The following is a 23,046-nucleotide window of genomic DNA, read 5'->3' on the forward strand; positions in this document are numbered from 1 at the left end:
AAATAATATTAACAATCTTTAAATTTGAACCTATTTTATTTTTAAACATCATTTGGTATACATAAATGGATGGTTATGATTGATTGATTGGAGTAATATTAGATATGTGTCCCCCTACAATGGGACCCATGATTTGGCTAGTCTGGAGGTTAATTTATAAATCAATACCACATGCAAGACAATGAGTCACCACCATAGCTAACATATGGGTCATTCTCCCCGGATAGGACTCCATCATCTTGGATTTCAATGTTGTTACAGATATGCATATACAGTTGAGGGTGGTTTAGTCTTCTTCATTCATTTTCCTTGTATACATGTTTTCCAATTAATCCACAAAAGAAAAAAGAGATAAGAAAATGATCGCATGGCGTACCGTACCATGAGTTATAGTAGAGATGAGCTTTGTGGGTCCCACCGTGATGTGTGCATTAGAACCACCCTGTCCATTAGGTATGTTCTTCCATGTTAGCCCACGAGGCCAAATATCAGCCTGTTTGGAAGCTTAGGCAAGCCAAACCATCGTAAACAGTTGGGAAGGGACACCTAACCAATAAAATCATTTAAATTTTTTTTTAGGGCTCACCTTGTTGTGCATACACCATCTAATCCTTCATTAGATGTGCCGTGAAGATGAGGAAACATACCAAAAATCAGGATATTCTGAAACTCGGGTGAGCCATACCAAAAAAAAAAAGAAAGGTGGGCCACACCAGGCCAATATAGCTGTTTTAGGCACGATTTTTTACTTTTCCCTTTGTCATGGCCCGTCCAAGTATCTGATCACATGAGACAGCAAATATCATGGTGGGGTTAACCGAGATGATATAGAGTCGATGTTGGGGGATCGCCGAAGCACACAGAGATGAAGCAAAGATAGCTATCTAATAATACAGCTTTTTTCAAAAAAAGGAAAAAAAAAAAGAAAAAAGAAAAATGATAGCTATCTAATAACACTAAGCAAAAGGAAGAAGAACACAGATTTTACCGTGGAAAAACTTTTGTAGGAAAAAACCACAACATAAAAGGACAGATATCACTATGAAAGTAGAAATTATAAAGAGAAAGAGATTACCTTATTCAAGCAACCTCGAATTTCACCCTTGCTACACCCCTTGAAACCTTAAGATGATTTAGAAACTCTTAGAATGCATCTCAATCTCGTTTACACCCATATATATAGTCTTGGAAAGAATCCCAAACAAAATCAAAAACAAATCCTGCAAATTAGTAGTTTTGTGAAAAATCTGCATAGAATCTATCAATGTCATTGAATACTCATAGATGGCATCAAAACTAATCATTTGATGGCATCGAACACTCATCAATGCTATCAAACTAACACATCAATTGTCCAGAAATAAAACATGATTTTTTGAAAATTCTCAATGGCATTGAACTAATCCTGTCGATGGCATCGAATACTCATTGATAGCATAAAAAAAAAAGTGCCTAGTTATTTCAGCAACTAATTAAAAATAAAAATAAAAATAAAAATAAAAAAATCAGAAAATATCAATGGAATCGAGCAATGGTCTATGCCATTGAAGGTGACATCGAACGGACTGTTGATGGCATCACCAGACCCTGTATCTGACTCAATTTAAGACATCAAATACATCAATCGAGTCTATTCGATCAGGACCAGATAGAAATATTATGAATCTTTTATTCACAAAAGTAATATGAAATTTTGGTTGTTTTTTATTATAGTCACCTGATGATTTCTCCATGGAAGCACCATACATAGGGAAGTCAATCCAGCTGGTCGAGGTAACACTAAGTTCCATCAAATCATGATGTGACACCATTTCATTGGCTTGATGGACAGTCAAGTTCATAATAGTCCAAATAAACTTTTAAAAGTTGGTGGGCCTCATTCTACAAATCTCTTATATTAACCAATGAAATGCACCCTATCACAGCTCGATGGAACTCAGTGTTACTTCGGACTCACAGTATCTGCTCCCCATGTATAGCTGGGAATATGCTTAATTATTTGTTTGCTGTGATGCTAAATTTTGCAGTTGCTATCATCCACGAGGCACTTTTGCCTGGACACACCACTATGGCATCATGGCGTTCAACATGTTTTGGACCATTCATCTAGTGGGCCCCACTATAGAGATTCCTAAGCCTAAAAGTTGCACTGATAGGATGTTTCTAATTGTCAGGATGTGAGTTAGGCTTATTTACTCTCAACCCAGGTGAGTTTACCCGAGTGAGTCGGGATGAGTCACCAAGACTAAAAAACTATGGAAAGGACCTTTTTTTTTTTTCCTCGCTTCCTTCGACCAGAAGTATAGAATCGAAAGCTGCCTTCATAAGATATATAAGTACTCCGATCCGTAGAACTTTTGGAAGTGAAACAAATCACTTTGTTGGCTACGAGAATTAATTTATACTAAACACACTAGTTTTTTTTTTTTTGGCATTTCTTTCGGTTTCATTGATAGATGAGGAGCCATGAGGTTACTCTTCGGCCCTGTCCTCAAGTTGCCAAAATCCTAAGCCAAAGAGTTGTACCCCATTCCCAACTAGCCTAACTTATCTTCTTTTGTGTGATCAAGCAAACCAGCGCGGCCCTTGCACATATAGAACGTGAGGCTCACACGAGACAGTGACCGGTACTTGTCTAGTACCCCTGCAGGCACCGAGCGTCAAAAGTCTTGAGATTCCAGATAAGGTCAAGGCGATACAAGTTGTTTATCATTACCATACATGTCCAGTGAAAGTGTAGTGATGTTTGCAGCTGATTGGAATTGATCAAAATTGCTACAAGCACATGATTCATGGGGATATTAAAAAATAAATAAATAGATCAAACGTAGATCAAAATATTTTCCAAGAGAAAAGACCATGTACTCTTCTTGCAAAGAAAGAGTCAGCTGACACATATCTTCCACCATCCAATAATAGATGGCTAATTAGGGTCTGTTTGGACATATTATCTTGCATAATTGAGATCAAGTCTAATTCCAATTTTGGTGGGCTCCATGCCCTCAACATGTGATCCACCATACTAAATTGCGTGTTTCCTCCACATAATTGAAATTAGTGGCTTTTTTTTCCCCTTCTGAAACTTCCTTAATTACCTTTAAGTAGCAGAAAGCGTCGCTCTAATGTAGTAAATCTGATGTGGAGAGTATGGAGCCTGCCAAAATCAAGATTAGTCTTAATCCCAATTTTATAGGATCGATCGCCTCCTCTATTGGAAGCTTAACATGCATGTCAAAATGCAAATTTGAAATTTAAAAATCTTAAAACGTAAATGGTGGTTTATAAAAATCTTGCACTCATACTAGTGCTTACACAGTCCACAGTTTCTAAAATGGTGCACATATCATGTGACCTAAATGTAAGTCTACCCAGAACGTCCATATAATGAGCCTTTTGTGGATGGACCATATTCTGAAAATCACACCGAATCACCTGGAAATTTGAATAATCTAATGTCGACTAGTGTTTGGACAACTGATCATTTTCTTTTGAATGTCCATTTATTGGCCCCCATATTCGAAGTTTAGGATTTTCCAAAAAGTGACTTTTCAGATATGCTCCGTAGGGAGTGAGGCCCACGATTCGAACAGCTTGAATTGACGTAGGACCTAGAAAGTGACACATGAAAACAATGGAAATATGTGGACACACACACATAGAGGCATCATAGTGACAAGATGTAATCTTTCAAACTATTCAACGACTCATAGGAAGAACCTCCTTCCCTTAGGCAACCGTCAGCATTTTCCTTCAGAACCTTGATCCTGGTCCTCATCTCCTGTCCGTCATTGCCCACCATTAATCTTCTGATGGCCTGCTCGATCTCACCTCTTTCGAACCCATTATCAAGTTGCATTCCCACCCTCCAAACATGATCCACATACCTAGCATTGACCCTTTGATCACTAAACCAAGGGGAACAAATCATTGGGACCCCTTCACATATACTCTCCAATGTAGAATTCCAACCACCATGTGTCCAAAACCCTCCCACTGCAGGGTGGGCCAGAACTTCTTGTTGTGGGGCCCACTTTACGACCAAACACCTCCCCTCGGTCTTCTCTTCGAACCCTTTAGGCAAGTCGACCCAATCCGAACCGTGGACTGAACCAGGCCGCACTACCCACAAGAAATGCCGATTGCTATCAGCCAATCCCCAAGCTGTCTCGACTAGCTCAGACTCATCCATTGCAGCTAAGCTCCCAAAGCTGACATACAGGACGGACCCATGCACCTGTTTGTCCAGCCATGCAATGCAACTGTGGTCTTGTGGTAGCAGGCTACAGGAAGAGCTTGAAGCATGCTTATGGAGCGGGCCCACTGAGAAGTTTGGGATCTGGAAATCTTGTCCAATTTTCATCAATGCCGATCGTTCGAGGTAATCGAACGCATTCCATATGACTCCTGATGCGGCCCTTGTTCCATCAACCATGTGTGTCATTAAATGGTACAATGCATTAGGGTCGCTTGTGGCGAAACCATTGCTCGGAAGGTCCTTGCATCGCAGGGGCGGGAGCTCGGGCACAGGCACCTTGGATTGATGATCTGGTACCACAAATCAAGCGAATTTGTTTGAATGGTGAGGAGAGGGAAAGTATATATCTATAGCTATCAAAATAAGCTAGTGTAATTCTTAGAAAAGGAAAGACCACGTGAACACAATCTCAAACTAGCAATGAGTCGGGTTGGGGCCACAACTGACCTGACCGGCTTCTGAAGTGGGTTTGGGCCAAGCTGGATGGGCGGTGGGTTGGGCTTGGGCTTCATTATGTGGGCTGTTTAAGTAAATGGGTGGGGCCGGGTGTTAGAGTGTAAGCTGCAACAAGTGCATCTCCAGTCATTTATATTACTCATGTAACTCTTATATATCTAAAATATACACCACTATTACTAATATTTTTAAATTACAATCCGTGGTCGGTTTCCCAACTCTTCCATACACCTAGTTGAGTTTTTTTGGTTTTTTAATGATAGCTTTGTCACCTGACCCAAAGCTGGCCAAAACAGTAAACAAGTTAGCTGACGGTCATGGCACATGATGTATGTCTATTTCTGCACGCGTGGTCACACCAAGATGGACTGAGCCTGACCCAATTACAATCTAATGGGTTGGCTGGGTCAGGGTTGGGATTTTCAAATTTTAACTACGTCAGGTTGGGCCATTGTAATGGGTCATGGGTTGGATTTGGGCCAAAATTCTTGGCCATTTAGGGCCTGTTTGGATAGCACCCAGTAAGTAATTTTTTAACTCAGGCTGAGTTAATAAGTTTTATATATATATATATATATATATATATATATATATATATATATATATATATATATATATATATATTGTAACGGGAAAATCTATACAAGGATAATCAGAGTCAGCCTGAGCTACACGAATCGGATAACGAGGCCTCGGAAGGAGAAAACAACGTTAGGAGCCAACTCCCAAGTCACGACTCGGAACTACAATCCTGATTGGCTGACCCGAACCCTCGTCCTCCTCCAAAGGAAAATGGTCGAGCCAAGTCTTGATCTTCGCTTTAATCGGCGAACCCCGGCCTCAGTGATCTATCGACGGATCCTGGATACTAGTACTCGGCCTCATGTCTGTATGATTCGAGGCCGAAACGGGATACAGATACTCCGCATGCAAAGGTCGAGTCCGAATCCGGGCATGGATGTGTCGCATGTCGAGGCTGAGGCCGAGCCCGTGTAATGGAACTTCATAGGCCGAGTCTGAAGATCGACCTAGATGCGAATGTAACCAACAATCTCGCCCAAGGATACGCGTCATTAAGACATGATATGCCACACGATTCAAAGATTGTGGATAATATCTCCACGATCATAATATCTCGTTGATTAAGTGAATCATATCGAGATTAATGGACGTGGATCGTCCAACCCATGGGTATAAATACCAGGGGAACCCATTGCTACAGGTACGTAAGATCTTACACCCTCTCTCTACATTCGACCTAGACCCAGATTCCCTAGCCTGACTTAAGCATTGGAGGGTCCCTCGGCTGAGCCAGGGTCTCCTTTGCTCACCTATTTGTGCAGGACCAGGGTTCGTTGGGGGCAAGATGCATTGAGTGGAGGATGGTCTAGATTTTAACCTCAGCATTTTTTAGCACCATCTGTGGGAAACACAAACGAAAGGCTAGAAGATTTTACTGTAAATGGCGAGAGGAAAGAAAAAGGCAATAGCGGTGGAGCCCGAACCTAGCAGGCAACACCAATCTTCTTCGCTGTTGCACACTAAGTCAGCTCCAATAGGGTTGTCCCAATGAACTCGAAGTTGAGGAGGGAAATACAAGGCATTGCAAAACGAATGCTGAAGGACAAAATCATCCGAATGAAGGTGCACAAAATCAGTGGCCACATTAAACTTGGTGGAAGCCACCCAAGTGCCCTAAGGACGACCTCAACCAGTCAGTTCCTAGGCCAGAGGTTCCCAAGTGTTGTCTGCACGTGCTCCTGACCCTGCACACAATGCACCCTATGAGCGATTCGTCCGAATCCCAAAACTTACTAGGGACGCTGAACAGTCTCACGTGTCTGCCACTTTGGCTCTGAACCCCACCGACCTCCGTCATCGGCTGGAGAGGGGTAGACAAGGCAGAGTATCCGAAGTGATGGGTGCCTCCCAAAAGACAATAGCTGAGAATCAAATCCGTTGAAAGCATAGTTTAAGGAACTTCGTGACCAGTTCAAGGCATTTTAGAAGAACCAGCAATCTGCATTCGTCCCAACTGCAATTCAAATGATGATGGAAGAGATCGAGCCTCCCTTCACCTCAGAAATCATGGATGAGGTGATGCCGTCGAGGTTTAGGCTACCTCCCGTCATCCAGTTCTCTGGATCCAGAGACCCTTCAGAGCATGTGGAGTCATATCGTTTGTGGATGCAGATACAGTCGAACCACAGATGCCATGATCTGTCGAGCTTTCTTGATAACCCTCTCTGAATCTGCTCGGAGTTGGTACCAACAACTTAAACCAAAATCGATCAGCTCCTTCGCAGAGCTCAGCAGATTGTTCCTTACCCAGTTTATCTTTGGTAAGAAGAGTCGAAAGCCGACTACCCATCTATTTACCCTCGAGCAGGGAAATAAAGAGTCACTGAAGGATTACATTGCCCGCTTAAATGAGGAGGCATTGTTAGTAGAAGATTATGATGATAAGATGACACTCTCAACCATGTTTAGCGGACTCAAAGAGGGAAAATTTATATTCTTGATCGGGAAGAATCCACCAACCATCTTGTCCGAACTCATCAGCAGGGCTCAGAAATACACCAATGCCAAGGAATTCTCCAACTCCCATAGGAACATCCAAGTGGCTGAAATGTCATCAAAGGAAAAAAGGGCAAGGAACGAAGAACCTCAGTCGTCCAACCAAAAACCTGATGACCGAGCCCCTCAAGATCATCGGCCGACCCAGCGACCTGAGGGCAAATTTTGTTCCTACACTCCCCTCAACACCTCTACGAAGCAGATCTTGTTGGACATCAGGGGTCAAAGACTCCTGAACTAGTCTGTCTACATGAAGACCGACACAGAGAACTGAGACAAGCGCAAGTACTGCCGGTTTCATCGTGACCATAGCCACAACACGAGTGATTACGTCGACCTCGAAGATGAGATCGAGACCCTCATCCATAAAGGTCATTTGTGCTAATACACTAAGGAGGAGAAATTGGCCTAGAGAGAAGAGCAATCGAGCAAGCCAGCAGAAGAACCGGTCGAGATCTGGTGGGGGTAATTCAAACAGATCTCGTAAAGCCCACTCTTGAAGTTCATACCCCGAGCATTACGTCCATTTGACCGAGAGGCCGAGGAAAGAACTCCGAGTCAGCCCCTACAATTTAACCTTCATGGAGGATGACGCGCTAGAATCCAGCATCCGCATGACGATGCCCTCATGGTGACTATAAGTATAGCTAACCACAAAGTTTACCGCATCCTGCTCGACACTTAGATGTTATCTATTCAGAGGCGTTTGAGAAGATGGAGATCGAAAGGTCACGCATCCGACTTGTGAAAACCCCTCTACACAGCTTCGCTGGAGAATTAGTGATCTCCGAGGGAGCTGTCGCCTTCCCTGTGACGGCAGGAGAAGGACAGCATCAAGTCACGCTTCTCGTGGACTTTCTTGTGTCAATGTGCCATCGGTGCATAATATCATTTTGGGCCGACCGTCCTTTAATGCAATGTGGGAGGTTGTGTCCACATACCATCTGATGATGAAGTTCCCCGCCGAATAAGGGGTCAGATACCTCCGAAGAGATCAATGTGAAGCTCGGAGATGATATGCGATAGCTGTGAGAAAAGGGTCGGTGAAGCAGGCCCTCACCATTAACGTCCTCAATCCCACGGAAGAACTCCTAGAGGACTTGGAGACCGTCCCGCTTAAGGAAGCCGACCCGAGTAAAACTGTTCAGATCAGGTCTTTGTTGAATTCCAAGCAGATATCTCAGATGATGTGACTTTCCTACAACAGCACAGAGACATCTTCACGTCATCGCATGAGGATATGCTGGGCATTTTCTCCCAATGTCATAGTTCACAGACTGAACGTGGATCCAGATCATAAACCAGTGAAACAAAAGAGAAGAGCATTCAATGCCGAGAGGTACACAGCCATAGCCGATGAAGTTTCCAAGCTCCTCAACGCCAGCTTCATCGAAGAAATACATTATCCACACTAGATTGCCAACATGGTCTTTGTGAAGAAATCAAGCAGGAAGTGGCGGGTCTTTGTTGATTATTCGAATTTGAACAAGGCCTGTCCTAAAGATAGCCTCCCCTTACCTCAGATCGATGAACTAGTGGACAATATGGCGGGACACGAACTACTCTCCTTCCTGAATGTTTATTCCGGGTATAATTAGATCCCAATGTATCCCCCAGACAGGCAGAAGACTACCTTGACAAGGGGCTCTACTACTACCGGGTCATGCCTTTTGGCCTGAAGAATGTTGGGGCGACATATCAGAGATTGGTGAACCAGATGTTTACCAAGCAGATCGGTCACACAATGAAAGTTTACGTCGATGACATGCTCATCAAGAGCGTCAAAGCATATGACCAGCTTACGGACCTCAGAGTGACATTTTCAATCCTTCGGGAGTACTGCATGAAGTTGAACTCGGCCAAATGAGTATTCAGAGTCAGTTCTGGCAAGTTCCTTGGGTTTCAAGTCAGCTAGAGAGGCATCAAGGTGAATCCCAAGAAGATAAAGGTATTAATTGACATGAGCTCGCCTCGGACAACAAAAGAGATCAAATGTTTAATTAGCCGAGTAGCAACACTTGATCGGTTTATTTTCAGAGCTACAGACAGGTGTCTTCCCTTTTTTCAGCAACTTAAAGGTCACAAGAAAGCCGAGCGAACCTCTGAATGCGAGCAAGCATTCTAGCAGCTGAAGCAATACCTTGGTTCGTCTCCCTTGCTATCGAAACCAGAAGAGGGTGAGCCCCTACTCTTGTACCTGGCGGTCTCCAACTCGGCCATCAGTTCTGCACTCATCAGGGAAGTAGGAAGTAAGCAGTATCCAGTTTATTATGTAAGCAAAGTCATGGTACCGGTCGAGACCAGGTACCCAAGTGTAGAGAAATTGGCGCTCAGCTTAGTTTTCTCAGCACAGAGGTTGCGCCCGTACTTCCAAGTGCACACCATTGTCATCCTGATCGACTCCCCCCTCAGGCAAGTCCTTTAGAAACAAGACATCTTGGGACGACTGACAAAATGGGCGATAGAACTTGGAGAGTTCGATATCCAATATCATCTGAGGACTGCAATTAAGGGTCAGGCTGTGGCTGACTTCAAAACCGACTTCACCATCCTGAGTGTCGATACTAAAGTAGAAGGAACCTTGGCAACCCCACCGCCTGCCAAGGATCTAGAGTCGAAGCGGAGGTGGGTCCTTTATGTCGACAGTTCTTCCAATGTCAAGCGAGCTGGGGCAGGAATTGTCCTGGTTACACCCGACTTTACGACTATTCAATATGCCATCAAGCTCGGTTTCAGAGCCTCCAATAATGAAGCAGAATATGAGGCTCTGTTGGTAGGACTCAGACTGGCGGCCAGTCTGGGGGTTTAGTCCCTTGAAGTACGATATGATTCCCAACTTGTAGTGAACCATGTCTCCACCGAGTACGAAGCCAAGGAAACTAGAATGGTGGCATATTTGGCTGAGAACAGGAAATTGATAGAGAGGCTCTGGAGTTACCCCATTAACCAAATTCTGAGGACAGAGAATTCTTAAGCCAATGCCCACGCAAAGTTAGCTTCAGCCATGGAAGGAAAAATTCCTTGGATTATTCCCATGGAATTCATGGAAAGCCCGAGCATCAACCAAATGGAACGGGAGACAGTCAACCCAATCGAGACCACCCCAAGTTGGATGGACTCAATCTACAATTACCTTGTATCTGGTGAGGTCCCCCAAGACAAATTGGAACCGCCCGATATATTATCTTAGATGGGGTCTTGTACAAGAAGGGGCACTCACAACCCTACCTCAACTGTCTTCGACTCGAGGAAGCAGACTACATGATACGAGAGATTTACGAAGGCATATGCGGTAATCATTCCGGTGGCCGAGCCTTAGCTCTGAGGAGACTCCGCCAAGGGTATTTCTGGTCGACCATTCGAGAGGACTCGAAAGATTATGTCCAAAGGTGCAACAAATGTCAGAAGTTCGCAGTAATACTGAGGCAGCCCGAGAAGAAATGACCTCCATGAGTAAGCCGTGGCCATTTGCTCAATGAGGGATCGACATCATTGGACCTCTGACCCAAAGGGAATGGGCATGTGAAGTTTGCTATTGTTGCGGTCGACTACTTCACTAAATGGGCCGAGGCCGAACCCGTGACTAAGATCATGAAACAGAATATGATCGACTTTGTTTGGAAAAACATCATTTGTTGGTTCGGAATCCCTAGCACTATTATTTCTAACAACGGCAAATAGTTCGACAATAATAACTTCCGGAGCATGTGCAGGGGGCTCGGCATTTCAAACACTTATTCCTCACCTCGGCATCTATAGTCCAACGGGCAGGTGGAAGCCGTAAACAAAGTCATCAAGCACCACCTGAAGACAAAATTAGAGAAACCAAAAGGTAACTAGGCCGAGAAACTTCCGTTTATCCTCTAGGCCTATCGGACCACGGCCCAATCGTCTATTGGGGAGACCCTCTTTTCGCTCTCCTATGGGTTAGAGATAATCATCCCAGTAAAAAACTATTAGGAGAATCAGAACGCAGAACAAATCGCAGCGAACCTCGACTTGCTTGAGGAAGCTAGAGATGTCGTCAGACTCAGAGTTGCTACTAGGCACCATCAAGTGGCGCGATTCTACAACTCAATAGTAGAGACAAGGGGATTTTGGCCAGGGGAGATGGCCCTTCGTTGCGTATTTCAGAATACAGCAGAACCGAGGGCTGGGACACTTGGGCCCAACTGGGAAGGGTCTTATCGTGTCGTTAGATCAACCCATCCAGGCTCCTATCACTTAGAAGACATTGAGGGATGAGAGCTCCCTCATCCCTAGAATGCCAAACACTTGAAGATCTATTATCCGTGAAGATCTGCTCGTCACTGAAGGCCCTAAATAAATGTATTGCTCGAAAGGACTATCCTATTAAAGGCCTCTAATAAAAGTTTTTCCTTTTCTACATTGTTTACTTGTGCAATCTACGAACCAAAAAAGTTACCTCTCAAAACAGAGGCTAACTTAATGGACCGATCCCTTAAAGAAGGAGTCGAAACGTTAAACCCACGAAAATCTACAAAGAGATCCCCCCATACGCAGGGGAAAAGCCTGAAGACAACCCGATTCTATTAAGAAGGGGTCAGCTTGTCATACAAATGACAAATCTATAAAAATGATTAAGAAGCACACCATTCGTGGGGGGGTTGGCCCCTCAAGGGGTCGGTCCTTAAAAACTAACTTCAAAGAAGCATTACAATAATCAACACATGTGAACATGCCATCTCCCAATGAACACCATTCATTCAAAAAATGTCATAAAAAATTATACAATGTAAAATGTCTCATTCCCTCCGAGTAGAGGGACTAGCTACTGAACTGGGAGGCTGAACATCAGGGGTTACATCAATGGAGGGAGGAGAATTCTCAGGCTCATCTACTGCGACCGGTTCAGCATTTTCGGCATTGTCAGCTGCGAGGGCATTGAGGCTGAGGGTCGGATGAAGCCTTCGAACCTCAGCCAGGCAAGCATCAAAACTTATATCGTAGCCGAAGTCATATAGTTTGTCCAGGTCCTTGCTCTTTCGGCTGAACCGTTGAATTCAGCCACTACCTCGGCAGCCTATGAGGCCACTCGAGCCTCAAGCTCTGCTGGTAAGGTCACCTTGTCTGCAGACACCGCGGACTCAAGGACAATCCATTGCTGGGCCAACCGGTTCGCAATCATCCATTGCTCCGTCTCAAGCTTCTCTTTTACCACCTCGAGCCCTGACTCGGCTTCCGTGACCCTGAACTCCAGGTCTTCATTAGCCCGGCGTAGATGCCTGACTTCGGGGTCGGCCACATCCAAGCGAGCTTGGAGTTGGTTGACCTAACCCTGGAGCGCAAGCTCCCTTGTTTGACCCTCTGCAACAGCCTTCCTCAGCTCCTCTTGTTCCACAGATAGAGCTTCCAACTTTTTCTTAAGCTCGACCCATCGTGCCTCTTGCTCTACCTTTACCACCACAAACTTGGTCCACTCTGCTTCTTATTCTGCCTTCTCGACCACAAACTTAGCCCGCTCTACCTCAAGCCGCTCCATCTCTTTCAAACTCTCCTTTACCTCCACAATCATTGGTAGCGACTGATAACAGACTATTCCATAATCATTTAGGAAGCTGACATGGCGTCGGGAGAGCGTTTCGGCTATCTTCGACTTTGGGACGTGCTTAGTCACCCATGGGTTCAGCAACACCATTTAATAACCAGGAAGTAAAATTTCTAGAGTAGGCTCAGAAGTTCCTCTGATCCCACTGGCAACAGAAACTTGGGCAGCAGCCTTGGGTATGGTAGTATACCCGACAAGAGCAAGGGCGTTGGCTTAGTTGGCCAAGAGCTCGGCCTCAGCGGCAGCATGGGGGGCCACAGATCATGTAGGAGCAGCCATACCGGTATTTTCCCCTACTACCTCTCTCCCTGCCCTAGAAGGACTTGCAACAGCAGAAGGCAGAGCCTTGGGGGCTTGTTCCTCTGCAGAAGGCAACGAAATAGTGATAGGTTAGGCTCTGGCAGGGGCCTCGGGAGCTCGTGCTTCAAGAGCAAGGGTCAGGGCAATGGTAGGGATAGCCTCAGAGGGGACTGTGGTAGACACAGCTTCGGTTGGGACTGCGACAGGCGCAGCTTCAGATGAGGTCCTACCTACAGTCGGAAAAGCCTTGGCCTCAGAAGTCTTCCTCTTCTTCGGCGTCACCTTCATCCTCGGCTTGGAAGAAAGGACGACGTCCATCGAAGGGCGCGATGGCCTCTTCCTCTTTGAACCGCCAGTCTCCATTCCTGATTGAAATAAGGAATCAGTTCAAGAAAGAGTTACTCAATGACTAATGTCAATAAATCAACTTTCTGAGGTTTATACCCCGCTTACCTAAAGCAAAGAGTGTGGGCTGAATTCTATAAAAGCCAGAAGATCTAATGAGGTTAAACTAGGCACGCTGGTCCGTAGGAAGCACTCGAACTCAGTCAACCTGCCGCTTTTGGAAGGCAGAGAGGTCGGGGGGCCCTTTCGGCTGGACTGCAAACAGAAGCGAAGAATGAATCTAAACATAGAAGGATGAATTGAGCATGCAGTGCGACTAAAAAAAATATCCGACCTGGATTGGCAAATTGGGTAAAGAGTTGGACTCGTAATCTATCCAATTCGAAGGCAGGGGCTTCCCATTCTCCCAAAGCCCAGAACCACTTCCGCTTTCAGTCCTTATTGGAAGAAAGAAGTTGGGTTACCAGACCCGAGAGATATGGAGGCCTGGCCGAGAAATACCTCCAGGCCTTATACGTATTATCGAATTTGACCATATACAAAAATAAAAACTCATCTGGCATCAACCTTTGGTTTTCCACTTGATGCCAGAGGACAAAAGTGGAAGCGAGGATCCTTCAAGAGTTCGGGACCAACTGCCCCACGCAATTTTCAACTGCGCTGTTAGTTCGTGCAAGAAAGGATCGATGGGAAACTGAAGCCCGCATTGGAGAGCACAAATGAAGATAGCAATCTCCTCCTCAGCTGAAGATCCCACTTGATCTATGGGGGCATGGGCTTAGATGTGAACCGAGTCGAGGTTCTGGTAATCTTCACGGTGTTGAGCCATCTGTGACTCTACTAGAATCAATCCCCCAGGGACTGACGATTTCGACTTACCTCCCTTAGGGCCCGCCTTCGACCGCCCCACGGGATCTCTAAGGGCCTTGTTTGGTCCCTTACCTTGACTCTTGGCCCTCTGACTTGCGATCCCCTCGGCTGGGGCTAGAGTGTAAAGGGGTACGGCCTTGAGAGGGCCTTCAGACTCTCTAGGTCCCGAGGCTGTGGTCTCTAGTTGGACTCTGAACCAGCTACTCAGACCTCATCCATTTCGACAGAGTTGCTCGACATAAATGAAAAAGGCATTTAAGTGTTGGAAGACTTACAGGGTTGCAGGCGATTCCCTCCAACAGAAGTTTCCCTTTTTGGCTATCGGGAATCCTTACCTGGTAATAAAAACACTTTTTTTTCCGGTAGTGGGTGATTTCCGGGGAATGACGATTTCCGGCGAAGGACGATTTCCGGCAGAAGGCGATTTCCGGTAGAAGGCGATTTGGAAGGAAGGAATAGAGAAAATGGGAATGCGAGAAGTGTGAGAGAGAGGATGGGAGGGGTTTATATAACTGCCTCATTACTTGGTGCCATCATTAAAAGCGACCGTCCCCAAAGCCAATGTGACTCAGCACTGGTGCCAAAGGACACATGCTATATGTCCGAACCCACACTTCGAGGTCGTGGTCTTCTCAGCATTAATGTCATAAATGATGTAGGTGCCTCCTCGCCCTTCCACATACACGTGGTGTTGTTTCCTTCGCTCCGCCGTCTGCGAATCGTAACTGTCGCCACGCGTCCTTCGTTTGGAGGACAAAAACTGAAGGGTTGTAGCCACTGCATAGCACGCGGGATCCGAGGTGTACGAACTACATTAATTACGCCCCGATCATCCCAATCGCCATCATGAGCAAGGGAAGGGAGATGTCATTTCATTTCCCCAAGCATTTACTCTCCTAGTTCGGACTCGGACCAAGAGAGTAGGGGACTTCTGTTATGAGAAAATATGTACAAAGATAATCAGAGTCAACCTAAGTTACATGAATCGGATAACGAGGCCTTAGAAGGAGAAAACAATGTTAGGGGCCAACTCTCAAGTCACGACTCGGAACTACAATCCTGATTGGCTAACCCGAACCCTCATCCTCCTCCGAAGGAAAATGGTCGAGCTGAGTCTTGATCTTCATTTTAATCGGTAAACCCCGGCCTCAGTGATCTATCGACGGATCCCGAATACTAGTACTCGACCTCATGTTTGTATGATTCGAAGCCAAATACGGATACTACGCATGCAAAGGTCGAGGCCGAATCCGAGCATGGATGTGTCGCATGTCGAGGCTAAGGCCAAGCCCGTGTAATGGAACTTCGTACGCCGAGTTTGAAGACTGACCCAGATGTGAACTTAACCGATGATCTCGCCCAAGGATACGTGCCATTAAGACATGATACGCCGCATGATCCAAAGATTGCAGATAATATTTTCAAGATCATAACATCTCGTTAATTGAGTGAATGATGTCGAGATTAACAGAAGTGGATCATCCAACCCACTGGTATAAATACCAGGGGACCCCATTGCTACAGGTACACAAGATCTCGCACCCTCTCCTACATTTGACCTAGACCCAGATTCCCTAGCCTGACTTAGGCATTGGAGGGTCCCCCGGCTGAGCCAGGGTCTCCTTTGCTCACACATTTGTGCAGGACTAGGGTTCGTTGGGGCAGGTAGCATTGAGTGGAGGGTGGTCCAGATTTTGACCTCAATATATATATATATATATATATATCTTAAGTTAATTTCATAAGCACCATTATAAAAGTAACTTATGTGATGAAAGTTATTTATCTCTAAGTTGTTTTCCCCTTGCTTTTTAACATTTAGAACTTGTTTGGATACCACTCAATAACTTTATAACTTATGTTGAGTTAGTAAGTTTTTTTTGCTCTTTTTTGCTCTTTTTTATTTATTTTTTTACTTAAGTTAATTTGGTAATCACATTTATAAAAATACCTTATGTGATTAAAATTACTTATCTCCATAAGTTCTTTTTTCCTTGCTTTTCAACATTTATGGCCTATTTGGATACCACCCAATAAGTAACTTTTTAACTTATGTTGAGTTAATTAAGTTTTATAACTTAACTTAATTTGGTAAGCACCCTTACAAAAGTAACCTATGTGACGAAAGTTACCCAATCGCCCTGATTATCAAATGAGCCCAAAAGAGTATCAGATCTTACAAGGTCAAGTGAAGGAACTTATCCATAAGGGTCTAATGAGGGAGAGCATGAGCCCATTTATTATGTCATCCTTGTTGATGCCCAAGAAAGATGAGTTGGCGCATCTGTATCGATAGCGAGTCATAAACATAGTAATTATAAAGTATTGATTTCCTATACCAAAGTTAGATAAGATGTTAGACAGGTTGGAATAGGCAAATATATTCTCCAAAATGGATTTGAGGAGTGGCTACCATTAGATCCGTATTCGGGCAGGTAATGAGTGGAAAACGACATTCAAGACTAAGGAGGGTCTATACAAGTTCTTAGTCATGCTATTTGATCTCTCGAATGCAACTAGTACATTTATGAGATAGATGAAACATGTTTTGAAATCGTTTATTAGGTGATTCATAGTAGTCTACTTTGATGATATTCTGGTTTACAACTAGGGTGAGGCATAGTATGCGGAGTATCTCGGACAGGTAGATCAATTACTAACGAAAAACAAACTATACATTAATTTGAAGAAGTTCATTTTTCTAACAGATGGCTTCTTATTTTATTTTATTTTTTTAGCTTTGTGGTGATGTCCATGGGGATCCATGTAGACGAAAAAAAAGAAGGTGGGAGCTATTAGGAAGTGGCCTATTTTTAAAAATATTCATAAAGTGCGAAGTTTTCACAAGTTGGTAACTTTCTATCATCAGTTAATAAGAAACTTTAGTACCATCGTGGCCCCTATTACTGATTGGATAAAAAAATGTCAATTTTAGTAGAGTACTAAGAAAGCAGTTTGAAGCTTCACCGAGATTAATGAGTGATTATCTATCACCTCGGTCCCGGTGCTCCTTAGCTTTAACAAGTTATTCGAGTGTGATACTCTTATATGGGTATTTGACGTATTTTATTTGAAGATGGTAAATTTGTACCATTTTACAATTATAAGCTAAGTGATGCTCCTAAAAAGTGGTCGACATATGAGATAAAATTATATGTTGTTCTCCAGGGCCTAGCCATTAGAAGCATTATTAGATTCAGAGAGACTTTATCCTCTATCAGATCATTAGGTTCTCAAATATATTAACAGTAACACAAATGTTAATCAAGTGTATGCCAGATGGATTTCTTTCTGACAGGAATTCATGTTCTTGTTAAAGCATAAGGTAGAGTATCAAAACAAGGTTACTGATACTTTCAGTAGAAGAGCGACCTTACTGGTTATCATGAGTAATGAAGTTGTGGAGTTCAAGTGCCTTAAAAAATTATATGTAGATGAGGACAACTTCAAGGATGCATAACTCTTTGTCTCTCTCTCTCTCTCTCTCTCTCTCTCTCTCTCTCTCTCTCTCTCTCTATATATATATATATATATATATATATATATATATATATGAAAATCTCACTTGCGCACCTTTTGCGAACTTCCCATGAGGTTGAGTTGTGAGTGCCCCAACATGATGTGTGTTGAACATCAACACCGTGCATTTGATGATTCCCCTTTAAATCATGGGATATCCCAAAAATCATTTGTATACGAAACTCAGGTGGGCCATACCATCTAAAATCATGTGAAGACATGCCTAAAACATATAAAAGCACTTGGTGGGCCCATCTAAAATTTGGATGCACCTGAAACTTGGTCTGACCCCTTATCCAAGTGGGACACACATAATGGATGGGCTAGATTTGTGAACCACATATCGGTGGGCCCAACAAATTATTATGAATGTTTTAATGGGAGGGTAACCCCTCTCAACTTTTGTATGTGGTGTGGCCCCCACAAGTAATGGATTGACTTAATTTTTAAGCCTGAGGTCGGCATGTGACTGATAGGGTAGATGTTCGACACGCATCATGGTGGGCCCACACAGGTTGACCACATAAAACCATTTGCCAAATATATATATATATATATATATATATATATATATATATATATATATATATATATATATGTGTGTGTGTGTTTGGTTTTGGTCACACCATCAAAGTGGCCCAATGGTTACAAACTTTTTTGAGAGCCCATCATATGTGATTTGACTCTAACATCTAAATGGTCCACGTGAAGCAGTACCTCATGAAACACCTTGGGCCCAATTGTTATTTTGATCCAAAAGTCTGGTGGGCCATGAAAAATGAAAATAGTTTCCTCCCTTGATTTGCATTTCTCTTTGCTATGGCCCACCAGAATTTTAGATCATGGTGAAAATTTATCCCTTGGGGTTTCATGGAATTCCGCATCACATGAAGCATTCGGATTAGAGACCCATGACATGTGTGCAAAGGTACGCACATGAGCATGACTACATATCTCTCTCTCTCTCTCTCTCTCTCTCTCTCTCTCTCTCTCTCTCTCTCTCTCTCTCTATATATATATATATATATATATATATAGAGGCATGCTCACCTACACACCTACGCACGTGCGCACCTTTGCACACGTGTCGTGGGTGTCGAATCTGAACGGTCCATAAGATGCAGAATCCCATGAAACCTTAGTGGGTGAATTTTCACCCTGATCTAAGATTGTGGTGGGCCATAGTAAAGAGAAATTCAAATCAAGGGAAGAAACTGTTTGTATTTTTCATTGCCCACCAAAGTTTTGGATCAAAGTAATAATTCATAGCAAGGGGTTTCATGAGGTTCTGCTTCATGCGGACCGTTCAGATTTGTGAGATTCATCAAATACAATGACTTCTCAAAAAAGTTCGTATGTACTACGTACGAACTGGTTCGCAGGTGAGCGTTTCCGTGTATGTATGTGTATGTATGTATGTATGTATGTATGTATGTATATATATATAGAAAGAGAGAGAGAGATATGCTCACACACAACTGGTTGGACCGTCCAACTAGCTGTCGGAATTAAATGCTAATTAACGTTAATAAATGATGCGTACCCCCCAAAAAAAAAAGTGAATTAAAGAGATACAACACCATACTGTTTATGTAAAATCCACCCCATCCATTAGATAAGTTACCCCATGTTACATCGATGGCATGAAAATCATATCCATATATGGTTCAAGTAGACCACACCTTCGAAAATAATGTGCAGGGAAGCTAACCTTCAAAACTGTTTCCTTTGGCATGGTCCACTCAAATCATGTATGGCCCTGCATTTTAGGCATTAAGCCCAGAATTTGGTGTGGCATATAATGGATGGAATGGATTTTACATGCTCATCACTTTGAGACTGATAACAATCAAGGGTGGACGTCTCTCTCAATTGTTTCCATTGGTACATATCAGTCTGATTTTTTTACTCCGAGCCCTATATAGAATTACACACCCAATGATCGGAGTGGATCTAACGATAAACATCACGATGGGCCCAGTACAAAATATAGGGTGGGCATTGCTACGGTGGTTATTTCTCATAAATGTGGACCTTACCGAGAAGGTTGGGACTGGATCCGTGTTACCCTAATGACAAATAGCGGGGCGCTTACCAGACTGTAGAGCCCACCTTCATGTATGAGTTGTATATCCACACCATTCATCAGTTTTTACCCATCATCTTAGTGTATGGTCTGGAAAATGAAACGGATGTAAATCTCAGGTGGACCACACCTGAAGAAATAATAGACATTGAGAGCCTGCCATAAAAAAAAAAAACTTCACAGTGACCATCGTAATGATTTTTTACCATTCAACTCGTTGATAAGGTCAGAGATAGAAGATAAATAAAGGGAAAACACAAGTATCGGCTTGATCCAAAACTTTTGCTGCCCCTGTGAAGTTTTTAGTGGTTAATCACCCATATTTCCTGTGATGTGGTCCACTCAGAGATTTGGATCTATTTTATTTTTGGAATTATGTCCTAAATTGATCTGGAAAAACTAATTGACGTCCTGAATATACAACACAAACATGTACTTGGTCCCACGGTCAGTGAAACACCCACTCCAGTGTGACCCAGGTTACAAACTGACTCGGATTGAGCAGCGACACAGCAACCCAGGCTGGTGTTGTGTTGATGTGGCAAATTCTGTGAGCCAACCGTGAGATGCATGTGTCGTATCCAAACTGTTCATCCATTTTCTCAATTATTTTAGTGTATGAGCCAAAAGACCAGTCAATCCAAAACTTAACTGGACCACACCAAGAAAAGCAGCCGTGACAATGACCCCATTGTTAAAATCTTCCTAGGGTTGACTGTGATGTTTATTTGTCATCTTACCGGTTCATAAGGTCACACAGACCTGAAGAAGGGAAAACACAAATATCAACTTGATCAAGAACTTCCAACTCTCAAGAAGTTTTTTCACATTGGACATTTAATCCTCATTATGTGATCTACTTAAGCCTTGGATCTGCCTCAATTTTAGGTTCATGGTCTAAAATGATTAAAAAATAAAAAATAAAAAATGGATGCCCAGCGTAGATAAAACCCATACATTATGGTAGGCCTCACAAAGCCCACTCTAAGTTGAAGAGTCTATTAATTTCCAGTCTTGCAGTGGGGAGAGCGAACATTAAACAAGAGAGAAGCATTTAATAGAGAAAGATGAGAGGAAAATGATTCTTTCCAAAGAAAATGGGATGATTAAAAAATTGTACACATGTGATGTATTTGGATGAAGTGCCACATATGTATAAAAAAATAATAATAAAAAATAAATAAAAAATAAAAAAATAAAATCTGATATGTTAATTAGGTAAGGTCTATTGTAAGCAAGTGAATACAAATTTTATTTTTTATTTTTTTTTGCAATAAAAATTTAAAAAATATGATATTTTTCTAAAAACATTTAGGCCATTAGAAATCCATTCCAATGGTCCTTATTTAACTTACATGTATGGTTGCAGATACGAGAATCATTACTAATTTTTAGTAGATAAAATTTAATTAATGGGCTCTATTTGATGAATGGATTGGATCTTTAACACACAATTTCCATCACACTTATATAGGACTTGAGGTCACACATCCTCACGTCATGCATTCCATTGAATTGAAACAAAAATTTGTGATATTTAATGCCAAGCTAGTTGGACCAATTTAAATTGTCCAACTAGTTGTGTGTGAGCATTATATATATATATATATATATATATATATATATATATATATATATATATATATATATAAAGCAAATTTACAGGGTTAAGATGGGTAGGTTTCAATCCGGCCCAAACCCATTTTCTCAATTAGGTCAAATTTTTTGTTATAGTGTTAAGGTTCATGGATATGCCATCCTCTTATCTCCATAATTTATAGAAAGTGATTGTTTAACATAATATTAAAGTGGAAGGTCAAGTGTTCAAATTCCGAAGATAACAAATATGCCACCAAAATACATTTTGGCATGATTGCCTAGTATGTTATCATAAGCCATCCTCTACAGCCCATCTAGCTTAGCCTGAAACTCAAAATCAGGGCAGGCCAGTTGACCCACTGGCCAACCCGACCCATCCCCCCAAGCTCGACACATTTGTTTCAATGGATCACGTTTCTAGTCGGGGTCTAACCCGCTGCCCATTTAGCTGAGCCCAAACCCGCCGGAGATTACATCTCTACTTCTATTTTTAAGCTCCTAATAAGCCCAGCACATATCATAAAAGGTCACATTTTCATGCCCACAACGGCGACCCAGACCCATCTAAGTGGGTGAGGCAAGTTGGCCCACAGCCAGCTCTAACGGTCAGGATTCTCATACATACCTTTGACAGCAAGGTAACCCTTCTGCCGGAGAAGAGGGAAGGCGGCGAAGGCGGCAAAAGAGATGGCGCTGCTGGTCCGTATCACGATACGTGGTATGTCGAGGTGGGCCGCAACCTCTTGTGTGAAGTGCATCATTGCATCAGAGATGATGCATTTGATCGGACCATAAGGATTCTCCAATACGAGCCGTCCAAGCAGTTCTTCGAATGGCGCCTTGCACACGACGTTAAGGGCCGCTACGAGCGCTATGGGGTCCATGGCAGCCACTCGATCGTCTGATAACCCATCGGGTATGGGCTCAAAATTGAAGCTGGGGTAATTGGATGGATTGGGAGCGTTGAAGTTAGTGTGAATTATGGTGATTGAGAATCCTTTGGAGTGTAAGAGTGTGGCCAGTTGAAGCATGGGATTGAGGTGTCCTTGGAATGGGATTGGGAAGAGTACAAGATGTGGGCCTTTGTCTTTCTGGGCTTGCATTCCTTCAACTCCTGTCATTGGATTTAGGTTGTTTTGATGTTGGAATGGAAATGTCAGCTTATATGATTGTCTAAGGAATCATTACTAGAATAAGTCCGCATGTATTATAATAGGGGAGGCGGATTGCGTCCTACCCCCGGTAATCCGTCCGGGCAGGACTCTGTGGGGCCCACCGTGATGTAAGTGTTTTATCCACGCCGTTAATCGACTTTCTCAGATAATTTTAAGTTTGATTTTAAAAATGAGGCAGGTCCACAGCTCCAGTGGACCACACCAAAGGACGCTGCCGTGATAATGACACCCACCCTTGAATCCTTTCTAAGGGCCACTGTGATGGTTTTTTACCATCCAACCTATTCGAAAGGTC

General features: G+C 43.2%; 1 protein-coding gene across 1 annotated transcript; it reads right to left on the bottom strand.

The window, feature by feature from the left end:
- Positions 1-3,231: 3,231 nt before the first annotated feature.
- LOC131252719 (UDP-glycosyltransferase 76B1-like) lies at positions 3,232-22,753 on the bottom strand. Its single transcript, XM_058253391.1, has 2 exons — positions 22,202-22,753; positions 3,232-4,545 (listed from the first exon to the last, which is right to left on the bottom strand). Exons 1-2 carry the CDS (start codon positions 22,695-22,697, stop codon positions 3,665-3,667), a joined length of 1,377 nt encoding a protein of 458 aa, XP_058109374.1. The 5' UTR covers positions 22,698-22,753; the 3' UTR covers positions 3,232-3,664.
- Between the last annotated feature and the right edge of the window lie 293 nt (positions 22,754-23,046).

Source organism: Magnolia sinica, chromosome 8, assembly GCF_029962835.1.
Source record: "Magnolia sinica isolate HGM2019 chromosome 8, MsV1, whole genome shotgun sequence".
Lineage (NCBI taxonomy): Eukaryota > Viridiplantae > Streptophyta > Magnoliopsida > Magnoliales > Magnoliaceae > Magnolia > Magnolia sinica.

What these genes read in the sequence shown, in the direction of transcription:
- LOC131252719 (XM_058253391.1), bottom strand. Translation starts at nt 22,697, where the DNA reads ATGACAGGAGTTGAAGGAATGCAAGCCCAGAAAGACAAAGGCCCACAT. An exon ending in GGGTTACCTTGCTGTCAAAG is followed by an intron (nt 4,546 to 22,201) that starts GTATGTATGAGA and finishes TTGTGGTACCAG; the next exon opens with ATCATCAATCCAAGGTGCCT.